At 54.4% G+C, this 20,366-nt stretch overlaps 2 protein-coding genes across 16 annotated transcripts in view; both read left to right on the forward strand.

Moving 5' to 3' along the window:
• The window catches only part of JADE2 (jade family PHD finger 2), a 145,949-nt gene extending 141,104 nt beyond the window's left edge, over positions 1-4,845 (forward strand). For 9 of the 15 annotated variants that reach the window (XM_003123948.5, XM_013987597.2, XM_021084776.1 and 6 more), the window contains one exon: positions 182-4,845. In XM_003123948.5, the coding sequence (XP_003123996.3) occupies positions 182-990 (809 nt within the window). In that variant the 3' untranslated portion in view covers positions 991-4,845. The remainder of the gene's footprint in view (positions 1-181) is intronic. The other 6 variants (XM_021084771.1, XM_021084773.1, XM_021084767.1 and 3 more) reach the window with 1 other exon arrangement.
• The window catches only part of SEC24A (SEC24 homolog A, COPII coat complex component), a 118,783-nt gene continuing 104,656 nt past the window's right edge, over positions 6,240-20,366 (forward strand). Inside the window, exons 1-2 of the mRNA XM_005655003.3 lie at positions 6,240-6,383; positions 14,839-14,913. The gene's annotated coding sequence lies outside the window, so the exon portion shown is untranslated. The remainder of the gene's footprint in view (positions 6,384-14,838; positions 14,914-20,366) is intronic.

Consider the following 20,366-nt stretch of genomic DNA (forward strand, 5'->3'; position numbering starts at 1 on the left):
GTGGAGCCTGCTTTTTGGGGGTGTTGGTAGGAGGGGTGGACGGATGAAACAAGATAACGGGGTCTGGCACAGAGGGAAAGAGGGAGGACGGTGGACCGGGGAGGGTCAGGGGGCTTCCTGCAAGAGCGGGGGACACGCCTGCAGGCCTCTCACCTGCCTCCTCTCTCTCCTCCTCCGCCAGGCCTGTCCACCTCATTCCCCATCGACGGCACCTTCTTCAACAGCTGGCTGGCACAGTCCGTGCAGATCACAGCCGAGAACATGGCCATGAGCGAGTGGTCACTGAACAATGGGCACCGCGAGGACCCCGCTCCCGGGCTGCTGTCGGAAGAGCTGCTGCAGGACGAGGAGACGCTGCTGAGCTTCATGCGGGACCCTTCACTGCGGCCCGGTGACCCCGCCAGGAAGGCCCGCGGCCGTGCCCGCCTGCCTACCAAGAAGAAACTGCCACAGGACGGGCCCGGGTCACGGACGACTCCAGACAAACCCCCCAAGAAGCCCTGGGGCCAGGACCCTGGCAGCGGCAAGGGGGGTCAGGGGCCACCTGCCAGGAAGCCACCACGGCGAACACCTTCTCACCTGCCGTCCAGCCCTACGGCTGGAGACTGTCCCATCCCAGCAGCTCCCGAGAGACCCCCACCGCTGGCCCCCGAGACCCCGGACGAGGCCACCCCAACAGCTCCCGACGCGAACGTCCAAGTGCCTGGCCCTACGGCGAGCCCCAAACCCCCGGGCCGGCTCCGGCCACCCCGCGAGAGCAAGGGAACCCGGAGGTCCCCGGGTGCCAGGCCTGATGCCGGGACAGGACCGCCTTCTGCTGTGGCCGAGAGGCCAAAGGTCAGCCTCCACTTTGACACGGAGACTGACGGCTACTTCTCTGATGGGGAGCTGAGCGACTCAGACGTGGAGGCCGAGGACAGCGAGGTGCAGCGGGCTCCCCGGGAAGCAGGGGCTGAGGAGGTGGTCCGCATGGGGGTGCTGGCCTCCTAAGTCGCCCCTACCCCTGTCCTGGGCCCTGCCCTGGTCCCCCCACGAGGCCTCAGCCCAGTCACAACTGCCATTTCCAATCTCTGCTGAGCGTCTCAGACCCTCGAGGCTGCCACGCTGCTGTGGTTTTATTTTTAACGTAGGGAGAGTTTCGAAGTCCACACTATTGTCTTTCCTCTGTGCTGGCCTAGGACGTTAGGCTTCCTTCCCCGGCTCTGGCCACCAGGACCACACCAGGTCCCGTGCCCCGTCCCCGCCGCGGCCGCGTCCCCACCCGGGCCGCGCCGCCCTGCTGGGCGGGCTCCTGGCTACGCGTAGACAAGGTGAACGAAGCGCTCAGGACTCCCGCCCGCTGCCACTGGGTGACACAGACTGTCGTTTGGGCATTATTTCCTGGCAGATGGGCCAGCCCAGGGCCTGCCCCGCCTCGCCCCCACACCCCCCTGGGGTCCATTTGGGGGGTCCTGCTGCATTCCACCGATCCCCAAGGAAGTTTAATAAGTGATACCCAGCCAGAGTCTACTCACTGTCACAAGCACAACGAGCTTATACGAGAAAGCACTGAGGGGCGCAGAAGGCCCGCTGGTTCCAAGGGAACCGTAGCCGTTCTGATCAACCCACATCATCTGAGGCCTGCCTGCCCACCCCGTCACCCTCCACTCCCTTGCTGCTCTGCCCCTGCCAGTGCCCAGCCTGGCGGCTCTGGGAAGGGCTTCTGAGCATCCTTCCTGAGCTGTGCCGTTTTCTCAGGGGACTCCCAGACGGCCAGCCGCCACTGCCGGCGGAGGGCCGCGGGGGGCGCCAGTGCCCAGACGGGGCAGGGGGTGGTCGTGGGGCTCGGAACCCCCACTGCGGAGAATGGCTCGGGGCCACCAACTTCCTTCCTTCCTTGGGGCCAGTCTCGGCCGCGGTCCGCTCCCTCCCAGACAGCCGACCGGACCAGGCCGTTTGCCTTTTCAAGTTTCCCAGTCCTGCTAAGAGATGAGCTGCTTCCTCAGTTCCTTTTGGAAACTCCTCCTTCCAACAAGCAGTGGGATCCCGGGGCCTGGCGGGTTGGTGAGGCCCTGCTCGGGCCGTTTTAAGTCTTGCTGGATCTTCCTGGTTCCTCCTCCTCCCCCACCCCCACCCCCACCCCCACCCGAGCCTTAACCCGTTCCGGCCCGTGCCCTTCTCCCCAGCATCCCCTCCTGCCTTCCCCGCCCCACCCTCTAGGTCCCAGGTAGTAGCGCTGAAACGTTTCATTGGAGTGGCCCCAGGGTGATAGCTCAGGGAACAAACAAAAAAAGGAATTCCGTGAAAACTTGTTCTTTTTCTTTTATGAATTACTCCTGGGTCACTTCTGCCACTGGTAAAGCCGGGACTTCTCCAACAAGAACCTTGCAAAAGTCCAGTGAACCAGTCGAATCATTCTGTGGATGCCAAAGAATATTCTGATCATAACACAGCACAGCCTGGACCTGACACCTTCACTCGGCCCCTTTTTTAACGGGCGTTCTTTAGCACCCGGGTCTGGAAACATGTTCATTGCACACGCCCACGGAGGTGAGCCCGGCTCTTGGACGCGGATGCTGTTGTGCTGCTCAGCTGTCGGATCCGGGAGCCTGGGTCTCGCTCGGGTCCTGGGCTGGGCCCACTGTGCGCTCTCCGAAACGCCGAGACTCACCTCGGGGAGGAGACCGACGGCGCGACCAGCGTGGCAGAAGTCTTTCCATGGGGCCCCCCCAACGCAACACACAAAGCGCAAATGAGCGGGACGGGGAGCACCTTGACCGCCCCGTCCCCCGACTCCAGACTTTCAAGGTACGACAGTGGCGTGGTCAGCGACACTCCAGTTTCATGTGAATTTTATCAAAACAGGAAACAAAGATACTGACTAAGTGGAAAGGGTTGGACAAAATCGTGCATTCAGAGCAGACTCGGGGTGGGCGTCGAGGACTCTGGGCGCTGGGATGGCCTGAGCTGCCACATAGAGGTTCGTCTGCCTGCCCGCCTTGGTAGCAGTGGCCAGTGCATGGTCAGCAGCAGCGTCCCAACCCCCTTCTCTGTTTACTGCCTTCGAACAGACCACCTTCCCTCCCCGTGCTTTGGGTCACCTCGGGTCACAACCTTGTCTGCCGGATGGCCCAGTTGGACCTCACAGGAAGCAAAGGGATGAGCTTTAAAGAACAACCAAACTCTGCCAAGGGTCATGGGTGCCAGGAATGGCTCAAGTCCAGTAGGCTCGGCCCTTGCCCCCTAACCCCTCATCCATCCTGAAGCAGGGTCTGGGCTCCCTGGGGCGGAGGTGCGGAGAGAGCCAGCGTGGGAGGGTAGCGGGTCTGGCCAGGCGGCCACTGCTCTTGCGGGGCCCCCCACTCAAGGTGGCCTCTGGAGTCCAACCCTCTTCTGAGCTGGCTCTTGCTTTGGACTGAACTCTCCCTGGAGCCCATGTCCTGCATGGAACCCAGGTGTCTGTAAGGCTGGCTGTCGGGGGACTCCCGGGCCAGGCCTTAGAGCTGCCCCTGCCAGGCAGCTGTCCCCCTCCAGGATGTCTGCCAGGCTGCAGAGAGGCCAGCTCCCATGGCTGGCCTTTCAGCCGGTCGCCTCGGCTCCTTTGCTCTTTTTTCCTGCCTACCAGACACCGTGTAGGCGGCTCTGCAGCCTCAGAGGTTAGGGTGGGAAGCTGGGAAGAAGGCAGAAGGCCTTTTCCAGAGCAGAGGCTGAGAGGCAGGTCTCTCACTGCCCACATCTACCCACACTCGCTGGCCCTCCTCAGGGAGGGGGCGCTGCCGTGGACTCCTCCCGGCTGCGGCTGCCCTTCTCCCAGCCCCCCCACCTGCCCCCCCTCCCCTCGTCCCGGTGAGAACGGATAATGTGCAAGGAAAGTATTTTTATGGGTCATAAAAGTATTTTAGAACAGGGAAGGAGAAGAAAGGTAGCGTGTTTATTTTCTTACGTGAGCTCTGCCTTGGCGACAGTGTGTGAGCCTTTGCAGTGTAAAGGTCTCAGCTTCCTTGGGAAAGCCACCCAGGTTTCCAAACGTGGGTGTGTGCCAGGGCACGTCTCGCGTCGCCCTGTGCGTGCGTGTCTGTGTGTGTCGTGTACGGCACGCTGTGGGCCTTGCCGGGACGGTTCCTGGAGAATCGAGAGCCCGGTTCTAACAGACAGTGGCAGCAGCTGGACGTGGCATTTCCTTGCTCACTGCCAGACAGGGCCAGCCTCTGCCCATCCTCGAAGCTCTGCAGAATGGTCTGGATGCCTGTAGCCAGGCCCCTGGCCCAGCTGGCCACATTGGCCAAAGAGCCGGGGCTGGAGTCTGGAACCTATGGTTGTTCTTTAAGGCACTTCCTTCCGCCTTGTCTCAGAGGCCTGACACCCTGTGCTCCGCAGGGGCTCGGGGGTGGCGGGGAGGGGGGGTGATATGAATGTCACAGGAGGAGACACCTTCTGTCTTTGTTTCAAAGAAAGTGATGTGCCATTTGTTAATATACAAGAGAAATACTGAAAATATATTGAAAAGAGCAATTTTAAATTATTTTTGGCTTATGTTGCAATATTTATTTTCTTGTATTAGAAAAGATTCCTTTGTAGAGAAAAATGTATTTTTCATTAACGCAAAGACCTATTTCTCCTTTTTGTACATTGTCCATGTTCGCTGCCCTAATGAGCAATAGAATGTATGGCCGCCTTGGGGCAGCCGGTACCACGTGCCCTGCATGATTCTGTGTTGCCGCTGCTGCGTAGCTCCCAGTCCCATCCTGTCCTGCTCACTCATGGGGGTTTCCAGAGCCCAGCCCCTGCCAGGGCCTGTGTCTTCAGGACCCCTCTGCACTCCTCGTGTGTTGGCAAACGCAGTTAATAAAGCAATGTTTTCTGTGCTGGCTGGTGTGAGGCTCCGTTGCATCGAGGGGGGTGGGCGGCGCTCAGTGCAACAGTGAGTGGTCCCGCCATCAGGAAAGGTTTTTGCCCAGGCTTGTTGACACTCTGTTTCCGGAGCATGTACCCCAGGGCCAGGCTCTGCCAAGTATGGGGAATGTAGCCACCGTCTCTGCTCTGGGGGAGCTCAGAGTCCAGCGGGGACACAGGGGGGAGCCAGGGAGGTGCTATGGAGGCCTGGCTGATCAGGCGGGGGGCGCTCAGGATGGGCATCTAAGGAAGCAACACCCTTTGTCTGTGCAGTCGTTCGTGCATTCGCTTGACAGTCGGCCCACTGACCATGCGTCTGCCAGCGTGCTTGGTCACACTGTGGCTGTCCCCAGGACCCTGCCCTCCTACAGCTTCCAGGCGACGTAAACTTGAAGAGCCAGTTGCTTGCCCAAGGGAGCTGGATGGGAGGAAGGGACAACAGCACCCTGGGTCATCTTGGCTCATCGTTGTGCCAAGACGAATCAAGCTGTGTGGGGAAGGATCCTGAACCTCCTCTGAGAGCCAGAGGGGAGGTTGTGTGGAAAGGGGTTTGAACTGAGACTCAAGGCATCTAGCATCTGGGACCCCCGACTCACAGAGAAGTGACCCCTTTCCTCACTGGCGTAACACAAGTTGCGTGATTCCGCGGTGCAGAAGGTGTAAGTCGACCTGCGTTTGTGCTTTGAACGCCTGTGGAGGGAGGTGTCCCTCACTGACCTGCTGCACCCCTGCTGTGAGGACCAGGGAACCCCCACAGAGATGTGTGTTCTCCAGGGCACGCAGCTGACATCAGAAGGGCCCACTCAGCTGCGGAGTCAGCATGGGATGCTGGTAGATCAGCCAGGGGCTGAGGGCACTCCTGGGTGGCCAGCTCTGCTAGCTGTGGTCTGGGGCTGTCAGCTGTCTGGGCCGATGGCCCTGCGCTCAGTACCCCTGCCTCTCCCTCCTCCCACTGCCGCCCACCGCAAGGCCCAGTTGGCCACAGTGCTCCAGAAGCAGGATAACCCCCCCCACCTCCGGCCCACTGCAAGACCTGCAGCTGCAACACTGCCCCAGCTGATAACTGTGGGGCAGGAGGGGTCAAGACCCCCCCTCCCCAGTCTGAAGCGGCAATGTGCAATAGAAATAAAATGTAAGCCACATATGTAATTCCAGCAGCCGCATTTTTACCAAGTCAAAGAAATAGGTAAAACGAATTATAATGACATTGTATTTAATCCATTACATCCAAAACTTGATCACTTGAACGTGGAATCGATATGAAATCATTTCCCGGGAGCACGGGAATCCGAGGGGAGGCCAGGTGCCGGCACTTCCCCGGAGGGGCGTGTCCCCTCGCCTCGCCCCGCCCCGTCCGCGTGCACGCACTGATGCAGCGCGCGCGCGCGCCGGCCGGCGCCGAGGACGCGGAAGACCACGTGCCGCGATGCAGCGACCAGGCCAGTGTGGGAGACAGACTTCAATCCCGGAGCCCCAAAGCAACGTGCACTTACACACGGACTGCGCGGCAGGTGAGCGAAAGCTGCGGGGAGGAAGTCTCCTCCGCCCACCCCGAACTTTCCTTCTTCCGGGAACTCCTGCAACGTAGGGTCTCGGGCGCCATCTGCTGCTCCGCCGTGGTGCCTCCAGCTCCAGGTCCCGAGGCCCACAGGTCTCAGCCCTCTGGCCCGCCTCGTCCCCTCCACGCCAATGGCTCTCTCTCCACGGTCAGCCTTCCGGAACAGGGAGGTGGCTAAAGACAAGAGACCTCCTGGGAGAATAAGGCATTGGCTGAGGCCTGCCGGGGGCCCACCCTGCGGCGGGGAGGCGGGAGGGGGGAGGCCCTGCCTTCCTGTAACCCTGGAGGAAAGGGAGGAAGACGGTGGGTTGCAGAGGCAACCCCACCTGCTCCAAGAGCTGGCCCCTGCCCCTCTTACCGCACTCCGGGCCCGCAGCTGCCACAGGAGGCATCAAAGGCCCCTGTATTTGGAGATGATGGCTGCCGACTCACGGAGGCACAGTGAACTCACACCAGAAAATGGAGGTTGCTCTAAGGGGTCTCCCTTCCCCTTCACAGAAGACCCCTGTTTCAGCCTCTCCTGGCCAGGCTCTTCAGGGCATCCAGGAGAGCCACCTCCTTCCTGCCGAGGGGGCCAAGCCCCAGCCTTGCACTCTTGGTTCCCCAGGTGACAGGCACAGCAGACGGACGTGAGGCGGGGTTCTCATCGAGGCACAGGGGAAACGAATCCGGTTAGGAACCATGAGGTTGCGGGTTCGATCCCTGGCTTCGCTCAGTGGGTTAAGGATCCAGCGTTGCCATGAGCTGTGGTGTAGGTTGCAGAGGCGGCTCACATCTGATGTGGCTGTGGCCGTGGTGGTGGTAGTGGTGGTGGCGGTGGTGACTGGCGGCTGTAGCTCCAATTGGACCCCGGCCTGGGACCCTCCACATGCCACGGGTGTGGCCCTAAAAAGCACAAAAAAAAAAAAAAAAAAAAAGGACATGAGGCTTCATCACCATCAATTGGGAGTTGCTTGATAAAGGAAAAGGAGGTCATAAAATATGGATTTTAGGGCAGCCTTTGGGGTTCAGGCAGACTTGCTGCCAAGAGTCATAGGGAAGGAGGAAAGGACGGGAGACCAGTCAAGCAAGCGACTTAAGAGTCAAGTTTAATGTAGCCGGGTGGTGCTCGACACCCAGTGCTCACGTCAGGCCAGAAGCATCCACACCAGCTTGTTTTGAAGGGACCTGGGTCGGGACACAGAGGCCCTGGTGCTGGCTGGTGAAGGGGACCTTCAGTGAGTGGCAGGTGGGGTTGTCAGCCTTAGCAAATAGAAATACAGGCCACACCGTGAAATTAGAATTTCAGGCAAATGATGAATACTTCCTTAGTCTAAGCTTGTTCCAAATAGTGCATCCTGTATTTTCCCTCCCAGGCCTAGTTGGGAGGTCAGCTGTTCTCTGCCCCAGCTGCGTGCCAGGCAGAGGGTTGGTGCTGGCAAAGGATTGATCGCCGTGTATAAATGGGAGCAGATTCTGGACCATCCCACCGTGTTCACCCTGCAGTGCGAGAGCAATGGAAAGAGGCTGCAGCCAGGGAGCAGGACACACAGAACCCAGCCTGCGTCTCGGTTACTGTGCTGCAGCCCCCACGCCTCCCACATCCCCACCCAAGGTTGACTAGAACGCCGAGGTGTCCTGAAAGGGACCCTGCTCCTGAGAGCACCTCAAAGCCCACAGCCCATTTGCTTCCTGACTCAGGTCAGCATCTCAAGAGTTCACGTTGGGAGTTCCCATCGTTAACGAATCCGACTAGGAATCGTGAGGTTGTGGGTTCGATCCCTGGCCTGGCTCAGTGGGTGAAGGATCTGGCGTTGCCGTGAGCTGGGGTGTAGGTTGCAGACCCGGCTCGGATCTGGTGTTGCTGTGGCTCTGGGGCAGGCCAGTGGCTACAGCTCCGATTCGACCCCTAGCCTGGGAACCTTCATATGCCACAGGAGTGGCCCTAGAAAAGGCAAAAAGACCAAAAAAAAAAAAAAAAAAAAAGACTTCACCTTGGCCGCAGCACCATTCAGTAGAGCCAAGGGGTGGAAACCACATGTCCATGAGTAGACAAAGGAAGTGTGGTCCATGCATGCGGTCTTGCAAAGGAAGGACGTTCTGGCACGCGCTCCGGCATGGTTGAACCAGGAGCGCGTGATGCGAAGCGAAATAAACCAGTCACAGGAACACACACACTGCATGCTTCCCCTGATAGGAGGTATGTAGGCAAACTCACAAAAACAGGAAGTGGAGGGGTGGCTGCCGGGGGCTCGGGCGGAGGAGGTGGGAGTTGGTTGCAGAGGCAGGATGGGGGTTCCGGGGATCTGGTGCCTGGCGGTGTGTGTGTGGTTGGCAGGATCACACTGCACACTTGGAAAGTGTTGGAAGGGTAAACTTGATGTTATGTGTGTTTTTGCCACTTTTTTTTTTTTTTTTTTAAAGACTACTGTATATATTGGTGTTCCTGTTATGGCTCAGCGGTAATGAACCCAACTAGTATCCGTGAGGATGCAGGGTTCAATCCCTGGCCCCGCTCAGTGGGTTAAGATTCCAGCATTGCCATGAGCTGTGGTGTAGGTCGAAGACACAACTTGGATCCCGTGTTGCTGTGGCTGTGGTGTAGGCTGGCAGCTGTAGCTCCAATTGGACCCCTAGCTTGGGAACCTCCATATGCCTTGGGTGTGGCCCTAAAAAAAAAAAAAAGCAAAAAACACAACGTATTGTCCGTGAGGATGAAGGTTCGATCCCTGGCCCCACTCAGGGGATTAAGGATCTGGCATTGCTGTGGCTGTGGTGTAGGTTGCAGCTATAGCTCTGATTCGACCCCTAGCCTGGGAACTTCCATATGCCGTGGGTGCAGCCATTAAAATTTTTTTCCAAAAATTTAAAAAATGCAAAAAAGAGTTCCCGTGGGCCTTTCTGCCTTTCCTGGGGCACCCATGACTTCCTGGGTCCCCAACTCAAACTCAAAGCTGCTTTTGAGTATCCTTAACCCCACCCCCCAAAAGTTTTTGCGCTGCACCCTAAGGAAATATGGCTGCCCCGGAATGAGGAGACCAGGGTTCCAGTCTTGTCTCTGCTCTTAACGTGGTGTACCTCGGTTTTCCCATCTGTAAAATGGGACACGAGGTTGCGGATGTTGTTTTCTCGAGGTCCTGTGGAGGGGTTCGTGGTCAGAGGATGTGGCCGGGGAGGGGGTCAAGTGCGAGCCTGCCAGGGCCCTTCATCTCACCTGCAGGCCAGCTGGGCGAGGTGGCGCTGGCGGACAGAGGGGGCTTCGCGAGGCTCCAGACTGGTCTTGGGCGGGGCAAGGGTGGGAGGGAGCTTGGGGCCTTCCCACAATCCGAATGCCATTGTGGCCCCTGATTTATCTGTCACCAGCTGAGGGGTCAGTAGGAGCATAGCATGAGCTGGGGGGCGTGATCACGAGATGTGTTGGGGACGGTGACAGGCACTAAACCAGGCCTGCAGGCGCTCTGGAAGGAAATGGCGGGGGGCACCCTCCGCCAGGCTTGGAAATAGGGCTGAGGCCTCGCTGGCTGGGCTGGGGGCTCTGTGATCTGGGCGAGAGCTGGCCCTCGGGGTGGGCTTGCCCGGGTTGAGGGGTTTGCATTCGGTAGGCGATTCCCCTTCTTCTCCCTCTACCCTCAGTCAGCCTTAGTCACATGTGGCCATTCAGGCCCAGAGAAGTCACTCGTGTACGTTCCAGGAAGGAGAAAGGGATGAGAAATGGATGCTTGTAGGCCTCGGGGTAAATCAGGAGGGTGTGGGGGGGCGGGGAGTAGGGACTGAAGTTTGGCCCCTTCTGGGCCTCGCTTTCTTCACCTGTTAAATGAAGGGGAGAGGAGCTCCTGTCGTGGCGCAGCAGAAATGGTCTGACTGGCATCCATGAGGATGCAGGTTCGATCCCTGGCCTCGCTCAGTGGGTTAAGGATCTACCTTTTCTGTGAGCTGTGGTGTAGATCGAGGCTCAGATCCGAGTTGCTGTGTTTGTGGCATAGGCCAGCGGCTGCAGCTCTGATTCGACCCCAGGCCAGGGAACCTCCATATGCCCCGGGTGTGGCCCTAAAAAGACCAAAAAAAAAAAAAAAATGAGGGGGCGAGTTCCCGCTGGGCCCAGCTCCTGCGGAGGGCCACAATGGGCAAGGATGTGAGGGGAGCCGACTGAGGAGCCACTGAAGGGGAGTTTAGGCAGGGGGCGCTCTGACCCTGGCCCACTGGCCCAAGGCCCTGAGGCAAGAGGGACTTGCTCCCTAACCCCCTCTTCCTGGAATCAGAGCCGGCGCAGCCCTGTTGTTTACGGATTCTCAGGGGCCTCCCCTCGTCCAGCCAGACCCACGCACTGCAGCGTGGGGCAGGGTGGGCACTGGCCCCATGGGTGCCCCGGGTTGGGGCTGGGGCAGGGCTGCCTAAGCACCCGGTGCCCATCCGGGAAGCCTGTGTCTGCCTGGGCCTGAGAAATAGCCACCTTCCCCCATTCGGGCTTCCCGGATGGCCTTCCCGGACACCTGAAACCGTGTAACCCAGGAGCCTGGAGGTAGCCGAATTCCTCCTGCCCACCCCCCTCGCAAAGAAGGAACATTCCATTGCCAAGGACTGCATGTTGTGATCAACATGAAACTCAGAAGAGCACCCGGGCTTGCAAAAGCCAAGGGGGAAAAGTGACTCAGCAAAATAAACCTTCAGCTGTGGAGATTTTGAACGGCTATTTTGGGGCGCTGGGTGGCTGCCTGGTTCTGGTGACAGGTGCTTGGCATACAAAGCATGGCTTCCCACTTGCCAGTCCTAGTAGTTAAACTCATCAGCTTAGGGAAGGAAGCCGAGGGGGCTCGGGAAGGAGCTGCGGGGCAGGGGGGCGGGGGGGTGGCCTCTTAGCTGCCTTGTCCATCCGAAGACCTGTAAGTAGGCTCGTGTCAAGGGGGAGCAGAGAGGATGCTCAAATCTTAGGGACCCCTCTGCCCTCCCAGAGCACTTCCTTCTGGTTGAGAAAGGCTATGGGAGCAGCACCAACCTACACCATCAATCCCGGTGCCTGCTCCGCCCTCATCTAAGGAGCCTCATCTGGGTGACAGGACCTCGGGGGTTGGGGGGTGGGGGGTGAGAGCTCATCTCGCCACCACCTTCTCCAGGACAGCCTCTGCACTCTGGTGACAGAGAGCCTGTCACTGTATAAGCAACTCACCGCCAAGCCCTCTGTGTTGAATTTAAAAGGTCCTTCTTAAGTTCTTCACCTGCTCTTGTCGCCCTGAAACTTGATGTTTCTGTTCACAGGCTGTCCTAAGCCCCAGAGCCACAGAGGTCAAGTCCAGTCCACTGTTCATGGGCAGCCCTTGGGCTGTGTGACTTAGGAGACATTTCAAGTCCCGAGGACATTCCTAGGGGATTAGGAGGCAGGGTGTGCCCCTCCCCCGCTCCCAAGCCACATCTACTGCTTGATGAATGGGACGGCCTTACAAGGGGCAGGCAAAGCCAGTCCCAGGGAAGAGGTTTGGGGGGGCTGGCACGTCAGAGAGGGACAGATGCAGCCTCAACGCCCCCTCCCAGCAGTTATCCCCAGTGAGCCTGCAGCCCCCACCCTGTAGCTTGGTGACACCTGCTGTGTCAAGAGCTTCAGCCTGTGTGTTAGTTTGACCTGAAACCTGCATCTCCCTCCTCATCAGCGCCCCACGTTCTGGGGCACATGCGCTACAGTCAGGATGGCATCCTGAGAAGGACACGTATCTATCCAGATGGTCCCAACTACAAACAGAGTGTCTGAGTTCCCACTGTGGCTCAGTGGAAAGGAATCTGACTACTGTTTATGAGGTCGCAGGTTTGCTGCCATGAGCTGTGGTGTAGGTCGCAGATGTGGCTCGGATTTGGCGTGGCTGTCGCTGTGGTGTGTAGACCCGCAGCTGCAGCTCCAATTAGACCCCTAGCCTGGGAACCTCCATATGCCGTGGGTACAAAAAAAAAAAAAAAAAGGCGTGTCCAGATCCTGATCTCTTGGCCCCGGGAGCAGGCTGTCCTGGTGGATCCCAGGCTTCTATCTTGGGTTGGAAAACATGGTCGCACATCAATAAAATGTTGGTCTTGGAGCCGGGGCTCAAAGTAGCTCCTTGTCACGACAGGTGAGGAGCAGGTCGAAAGATGGGCAAGGAGTTCCCGTTGTGGCTCAGTGGTTAACGAATCCAACTAGGAACCATGAGGTTGTAGGTTTGATCCCTGACCTTGCTCAGTGGGTTAAGGATCTGGCATTGCTGTGAGCTGTGGTGTAGGTCAGCGGCTACAGCTCTGATCCGAATCCTAGCCTGGGAGCCTCGGGTGCAGCTCAAGAAATGGCAAAAAAAAAAAAAAAAAAAAAAAAAAAAAAAAAAAAAAAAAGATGGGCAAGAGCAGCTCAGTGCGTGGCTCCTCCTCCCTCAGGCCTTGTGCTCTCCTCCTCCGCTCCCCTCCCGGCTCCTCCTGATACTCCCCGAAGGCACCTCTGCAACCTCTGCAGGCTCTGCACTCGACCTGCCCCCGTCACAGCATCCCCTTCGCTCCCAGGCCTCTGCTGAGACTGTCCTTCCTCACTCCTCCCCCACTAAGCAGCCTGTACTCCTCAAGATTTGGCTCTGGTGCCCCCTTTCTAGAAACGGTGTTTGGAGGCTTTTCCTTTTTTTTTTTTTTTTGGCTTTTTAGGGCCACACCGGTGACATGTGGAGGTTCCCAGGCTAGGGGTTGAATCGGAGCTGCAGCTGCCAGCCTACACCACAGCCATAGCCACCCGGGATCCGAGCTGCATCTGTGACCCACACCCCAGCTCACAGCACCACCTGATCCCTGACCCACTGAGTGAGGCCAGGGATTGAACCCACATCCTCATGGATGCTAGTCAGGCTCGTTTCGACTGCGCCATAACGGGAGCTCTCGGCTTTTCTTTTCTCCTTCTACGGTGCCTTGGGCAAATTTCCACCCAGTTTCTCATCCCCCGGTGGCAGCTCCCAGCAGGCAGGTGTTGAGGACGGGCCTGCTGACTGGAGGAAAGGCGGACAGGAAAGCAAGGCCAGGTGCCTGAACCTGAATCCAGCGCCAGCACGATCCTCAAAAAATGCCAGCTGATAACCAGTGGTTTCCCACAGGCAGCGCTTTGGGTGGGTGAGAGACACAAAGAGAAGCCAGTGCCTAGGAACCCTGCCCCCTATTTTGCCCAGTACAGCTCTGGCACATGGAACGATGGGTAAAGGCTGACCACTGAGCAGGTAATCAGAAGGGTCAGACACTGTTTCTCCAAGGAGGGAAGCCGATGAAGGCCCCAGGGACTCCAGAGGGCGTCCCCCAGCCACCTGCCTGCCAGAGGACTGATTCTGAGCCTGGTCCCCAGTAGAAGCTCAGATGGAGAAAAACTCTTGACTGTTCTCTAAATAGCTCTGTGCCCCGGTCACCTGCTGCCAGGAGTTGGCAAAGAACGCAGTGCTGCACGGTCTCCTTCAGGAGTTGTCACAGCCGTGTCTCAGGCAGCGGAGCCCCTCGGTGTTAACAAGCTCCCACCTGCCTTGTCTCTGTAGGGCCCAGATCAGGGCTGGAGTGCTCCTGTTCTGCCCTTTACCCAGACAGGGGCTCTTGGCCGTTCGGGGCTCAAAAGCCAAGTCCCCAGCATGGAGGAAGGTCCAATTGCTTTTCTCCAGGCTGCAGGCAATCTGGTGCGGCGTCCCAACCAGGAGGTGGGTCTAGAAACCTCTTCCCCCAACCCATGGGCTAAGAGAGAACCCGAAAACTGGTGCTGCGTTTGGCTCTGTTTATAATCTCTCATTTCTGAGATTTTGCTAATCCCAGTAATTCTACTGATGCATTTCGCATTCAGTTCCTTTTAGCTCAAGAAAGTGAACAGGAGTTCCTGTGGTGGCGCAGTGGTTAACGAATCCGACTAGGAACCATGAGGTTGCGGGTTCGATCCCTGCCCTTGCTCAGTGGGTTGACGATCTGGTGTTGCTGTGAGCTGTGGTGTAGGTCGCAGACGCGGCTCGGATCCCACGTTGCTGTGGCTCTGGCGTAGGCCAGCAGCTATAGCTCCGATTCGACCCCTAGCCTGGGAACCTCCATATGCCGAGGGAGTGGCCCAAGAAATGGCAAAATGACAAAAAAAAGAAAAAATAAATAAAGAAAGTGAACAGGAGTTCCCGTTGTGGCGTGGTGGAAATGAATGCAACCAGTAACCCTGAGGTGGTGGGTTTGATCCTTGGCCTCGCTCAGTAGGTTAAGGATCCGTCGTTGCCGTGAGCTGTGCTATAGGCTGGCAGCTATAGCTCCGATTCGACCCCTAGTCTGGGAACTTCCTATGCCGAGGATGCAGCCTTAAAGAGCAAAACGCAAACAGACAGACAGACAAAAACCTGAACAGAAACCTCCCTTTCGATGCCCGTGTTTCTCTCCATCCACCTGCACCTCGCCTCCAATTATTCCTTCCCCTTTTGTACTTTTAACAGCCAGGAAACATGACACCTGCGAAGACCCAGACTGGAGGACTGTGACTCTAACCTGAGCCCTTTCAATAGGATCAGGTAAGAGAGCCCTTCAGCTGCTTTTTACCAGCTTGTTTGGCGTGGCACGGTGCCATCCCTGACGTCTGAGTGCCTTTAATAAACATGTTCAGTTGATCACCATAAGGCCCCAAGTCAGCATCCACCTTCCAAACCAAGGCTTCCTTTGTTTACCAAATAATAGCCCGAAAATTATCGAGCCCTGGTGCCTCATTTTAAATATGTGGAGTTGAGGCCTTGTAAACAGAGGTCCTGCCCTTTGTCCATTACCCAAACCCCAGCCAAACGCTGTGTAAGGGCTGCAAGAGAAACAGGGCATGTTTTCGGATCTTTGTTTTCTTTTAAGCCTTGCGTTTTTAATCATCAGGTGTCTAAGCTCTTTCTCACCTTTCCGATAGGAGGATGGCAGCCACACCCAAAGGCTTCATTTTTATTGTGTCCCTGGGTCCCTCCTCCCAAGGAGCTGCCTTTCACGTTCTGTGGGAGGTTGCGACATGGCACTGTTTGTACCTTTAGTACACATATCCGAGAGTCGAGCGGGAGATGAGGTAGCTGAATTCGAGAAAATGAACTACCTAACCTGGACTTCGCTTTTCTCAGCATTTGTCCCTTCAGTGCATTCACCATCCCCTCGTGAGTTTCAGTTCCGCAAGTAACAAGTCCCTGTTAAATCTCTCTTTGAAGGATCCAATTGTGATTGGCTACATTAAAAGAGCACACGGAAAGCTTGATGTCATCCTGCAGGTTGTTAGTGGGAAGGTTCGAGGGATGGCTGTAGAAAGGTCTTTTTTTTTTTTGTTGGTATTTTGAGGGCCACTCCTGCAGCATATGGAGGTTCCCAGGCTAGGGGTCCAATCAGAGCTGTAGCCACAGGCCTACGCCAGAGCCACGTGGGATCCAAGCCGCGTCTGTGACCTACACCACAACTCACGGCAACACCGGATCCTTAACCCACTGAGCAAGGCCAGGGATCGAAGCCGCAACCTCATGGTTCCTAGTCGGATTCGTTTACCACTGAGCCATGACGGGAACTCCAGAAAGGTCTTATGTTTGGATTTGTCTCAAAAGCAGCTTGATCGTCCTTCCCAATATAATTTTTTCTTCACCGATTGGCCAATGATCATGTAGTGTTGTTAGTATTTAGTGTGGTTGTTCTGTTACTCTTCTTAATGAAAACTCCCAGAGTTCCCGTCATGGCTCAGTGGTTAACGAACCCGACTAGGAGCCATGAAGTTTCAGGTTTGATCCCTGGCCTCGCTCAGTGGGTTAAGGATCCAGCATTGCTGTGAGCTGTGGTGTAGGTTGCAGATGCAGCTCAGATCTGGCGTGGCTTCAGCTGTGGTGTAGGCTGGCAACTGTAGCTTTGATTCGACCCCTAGCCTGGGAACCTCCATATGCCGCAGGTGCAGCCCTAGTAAGACAAAAAAAAAAAAAAAAAAGAAAAGCCACACACTCTTGTTTCAGAAAAACCTGAGCAGACTGAGGAAGATTCAGATTCCTCTCCTCTACCCCAACCCCAGATTTACTGAATCACAGTCTTTGGTGGGATTTTTTTTCTTTTTCTTTTGTGTTTTTTTGGTAAGTGCCCCACCCCAAATCCTGGAGACTCTGATGCATACTAAAGCTGGAGAAACTTGACGTGGATAAAACCGACCAGCTGCCTTATTTTTCCCATTTCAACTGAGTCAGTGTTATGTAAGTCCTGCTGCCCTTTGCCCGTAAGTTGTTTTCAGTCTTACAAGGCAAATTAGGCCTGCATAGTTCAGCAGAGTTTCCTCGGAATCCTTGCACAAAGGGCAAGCTCGATCATCTTAGTAATTTCAAAGTCCAAGAAATCTCTCATAAGCGCAATGAACATTACAATGGGATGATAAAAAAGGAACCTGACATCAGAGTGTTTTAAAGACCAGATAAGCTTTTTATTTTTCTATTCCAGACACTCAAATTCATAGGCGGTGAAAAGATAATAGAACAGAAAGTAACATACAGACACAATTCAAGAACATTTAACCATCTATTATAGCTGTTCTTTGTATAATACAGAGAGGTAAACAGAAACATCTTCATATAAATTAACGCAGAACAATCTGTATACGCCGTAAAACAATTGTTACAAGTCACACGAAGGTGCTAGTGCAAGCAGTGGTGTACAAAAGTGCAAACAAGGTTAGTGATGAAGAACTTGTCACCAACTTACCGCTTGAATATACTCTGCATTCAGCCCAATACTGAAGGCCTCACCCTGGACACACTGGGTCACCGTGAAAGCAGCCTGACCACACTCATCCCCCCGGAGCGCTCTTGCCTCGGCAGGGCAGCCGGTCAGGAGGCGGGTGAGGAAGAGCATCAGGGCGTCCGGAGCCCACAGGAAGCTGGACGTTCTGAGGTCAGTCTTTATCCTGGACCACGAAAACAGTTTCAAGGACAACCTGTACGTCAGAAGGTGTAGACCTGCCGCATCCCTTTACCCCCGACTACTTAAAATTGAAATGAAACCTAATCCCCCCCTTCCTTCAAAGAAGAAGTCGTCCAGGGCAGTGCAGCCCTTCCAAGGACAGTAAGCCTGCGGTGAAATCACTCAGATGCCTTCCTCATTTCTGCCCTAAAAACTCTTTGGGGTGGTGACACTCCTGAAACAAAGGTGGCTTTGGATGAACTCACTTGTTTTACTGTGATTACTTTGGCTTCTCTTTCAAAGTGTGGTCCAAGCCCAGAACAAGCCATCAGTGGTATTAAATATATTAGTTACTTAATAGTCTAAATGATGAGGGCAGAAATTAGTTGATGCAGAACTGCATCCTCAGTAGACTGTGGATTCCCTTTATACTCAGGGCTCTTTTTATCCCGGTGTGGCCCAGGGTGAGTGGGGGGGATGGTGGGAGGGTCAGGAGTTAGAAACAGGGTTTTAGCAAAATCCCACTCACTAAGGTCCCAGAGCTCCGTCCTTTCTTTCCCTCTTGGTTCTTTTGGTTAAAAAGCACTAATTAACATTTCAAAAGGACAGAGATGGAAATGACCGGAAACATCAATATGTAGCTTGGAGCATTTAGTCCTTAATTGAAGGTGTGCTGTTTTCCCAACTCTTAGATAGTTAGAGCCAAAACATACATAAATAAATAAAATAATGGTTTACAGAAAACCTTTAATTCCCTACTAATTTTGCATCAAGAAATTTATATTTGCCAAAAAGGTAGAGTTAATTCTATATTTTAAAAAATATCCAATTCTATTTTGTTTGAAACCTTTATACCCATTTGGATTTTCCTTATGTTTTTCTTCTCAAAAAAAAAAAAAAAAGAAATTTATATTTGCTAATTTCTAGTTTTTCATGCTTTCTTGGAGATTTTTTTGAAGTGTCACCAACTTTTATATATGTTGAAAATGATCCAAACAATATACTCTAAATAAAATCAGCAACCTAAGATGTTTTGAGAGACTTCCATGTACTCTGGTCAAAATTTACTTGGCACTAGAGGCCTTACAGACTTCAGTCATGTGAGTGACTAAGACTGAAATGCCACATTGAGTCGCAGGCCAAATACAGTTTCAAGAAATGTACAACCTGTCTCCTGAAACCCTTACATCGTGTCAGCTAGACGTGTGCTGGTCCTAACGACAGAACTTGCGAAAACTCTGGGTTTTGAATGTGGTTAATCAAGTCATTGCGCGGAAGGCAAGAAGCACTATTATTACAGCTGTTACCTTATTTTAAGGATTTACAAGTAGTGTCTGTGCCGAAAAGCACGGTATGAGCCAGTTGAAAACAAAGGGGAAGAACAGCGAGCTGCAGATAGGCTGGAAAAAGGGGAAGAACAGCGAGCTGCAGATAGGCTGGAAACCCCTGTAAGCTGTGGATGTACAAAGGCCCGTGAGACGGACGTTTAGGTCTCTGTGGCAGTAGCTGAATCCATCCTGCTTTGGCACTCAGAGATCCTGGGTCAAGTAAGCCAGTGGTGAAAACTATTTTTTTCATGTTTTGGGAAATATCTGTGCCCCAATTTTTAAACATTCTAAAAACTCACCACGATAAACTGGCATCCATCCGTTTAACCAGTTACTCAAAAGTATATCCTCAGCAGCAGTCCTTGAAACAGGTGTGGGGTTAAGAATCACTTTAATACTAGAAAAGCCAGCTGAGGCCTTCTGTTTTTAGAGTGTTGGATTTAAGAGTTTCAAATGTATCTCGAACATTTCCTGATTTACATGGAATTCAGTCTTTTTTCTTCCTCTCTCTCCTTTTTGGTCTGCACCTGTGGCATATGGAAGTTCCCAGGCCAGGGAGCCAACCTGAGCCACAGCTGTGACCTACAACACAACTGCGTCAACACCGGACCCTGAACCCACTGCACCACAGCGGGAACTCCAGCATGGAATCCGGTCTTGTACACAACCGTGTGAATTACATTTTCACACCTGACTGTGGGAGGCACAAAACTAACCTCTGTCCCCAACACTTCCCCTTGTCCCCCAAATACTCCACAAATGCACCCCCTTGCACAGGCACCCGAGGAAGGATCTGTTTTCCCGGTGTGCTTTTACTGCTTCTTAGTGTTCTCGTCACTCGCTCCTCCCGCAGGAAGCAGTGGCTCCGCGGAGGTGCCCTGAGCAGCTCTCAGAGCTGGAGGGTGAGCCCCATGGCGCCGTTCCTCTCAGGCCCAGCTCCCCAAACTGGCAGGAAAGTGCAGCTTCGTTTCCAGAAGTTCAAGCCCTAAGACTCTTCCATCTTGCGGGAAATCTCCACAGCTCAGCCGTGGTCCACAAAGGGACTTTGTTCCTTTGATCCCAGTGACAGACCCGGCTCGAGTGCTCTGGAGCAGGCTAGTTTGTACCAGAAAGCAGAGCCCCTCTAGCGAAACCAGTAAGCTTTTCCCTTTACACCAGTTTATGAAACACATAATTAACTTCCCAAGTATCATCATAGATAGGGGACTACTTGAAGAAAGGCATGTCCTTATAAACACTGAAAAAAGATCCCCTCAACAAGAGGCAGTTACTTTTCATAAGGCTAAATTCTGTTTAGTCGGGACACTAGATATGAGTACTTGGAGTTGATGTGGCAGAAGAGAACAAGAGGCTGAGCTGTCACTTCCTCCTTTTCCCACGGTGCTGCTGATGTTTCTAGGTGGGGTGGGAGATTTGTATTATCACTTAGAAGGAAGCGGAAATGAAACAGAATAGCAAATTCCTGAAACCAGATGTCATGGTGACATGATCGAGCTACCTGGTCATTCCTTGCAGGCATATCTTTCAATCCTTATTTGATGATGACAGAAAGGACTACAGTAACTCTGATTTGGACAAAAGCTAGAGAAATCACTAATTTTGATATTAAAATTATTCTTGATGGAATTGGAGCAATCTGTTCTCAGTGGAATTGGTTAAATATACTGTAAAGTCTTGGTTTATAACCAAGAGAGGAATTAAACTTGAGAGTCTTTAAATATTTGGCACTTGTCTGTCAGCTAATTGTGGGA

Source organism: Sus scrofa, chromosome 2 (genome assembly GCF_000003025.6).
Source record: "Sus scrofa isolate TJ Tabasco breed Duroc chromosome 2, Sscrofa11.1, whole genome shotgun sequence".
Lineage (NCBI taxonomy): Eukaryota > Metazoa > Chordata > Mammalia > Artiodactyla > Suidae > Sus > Sus scrofa.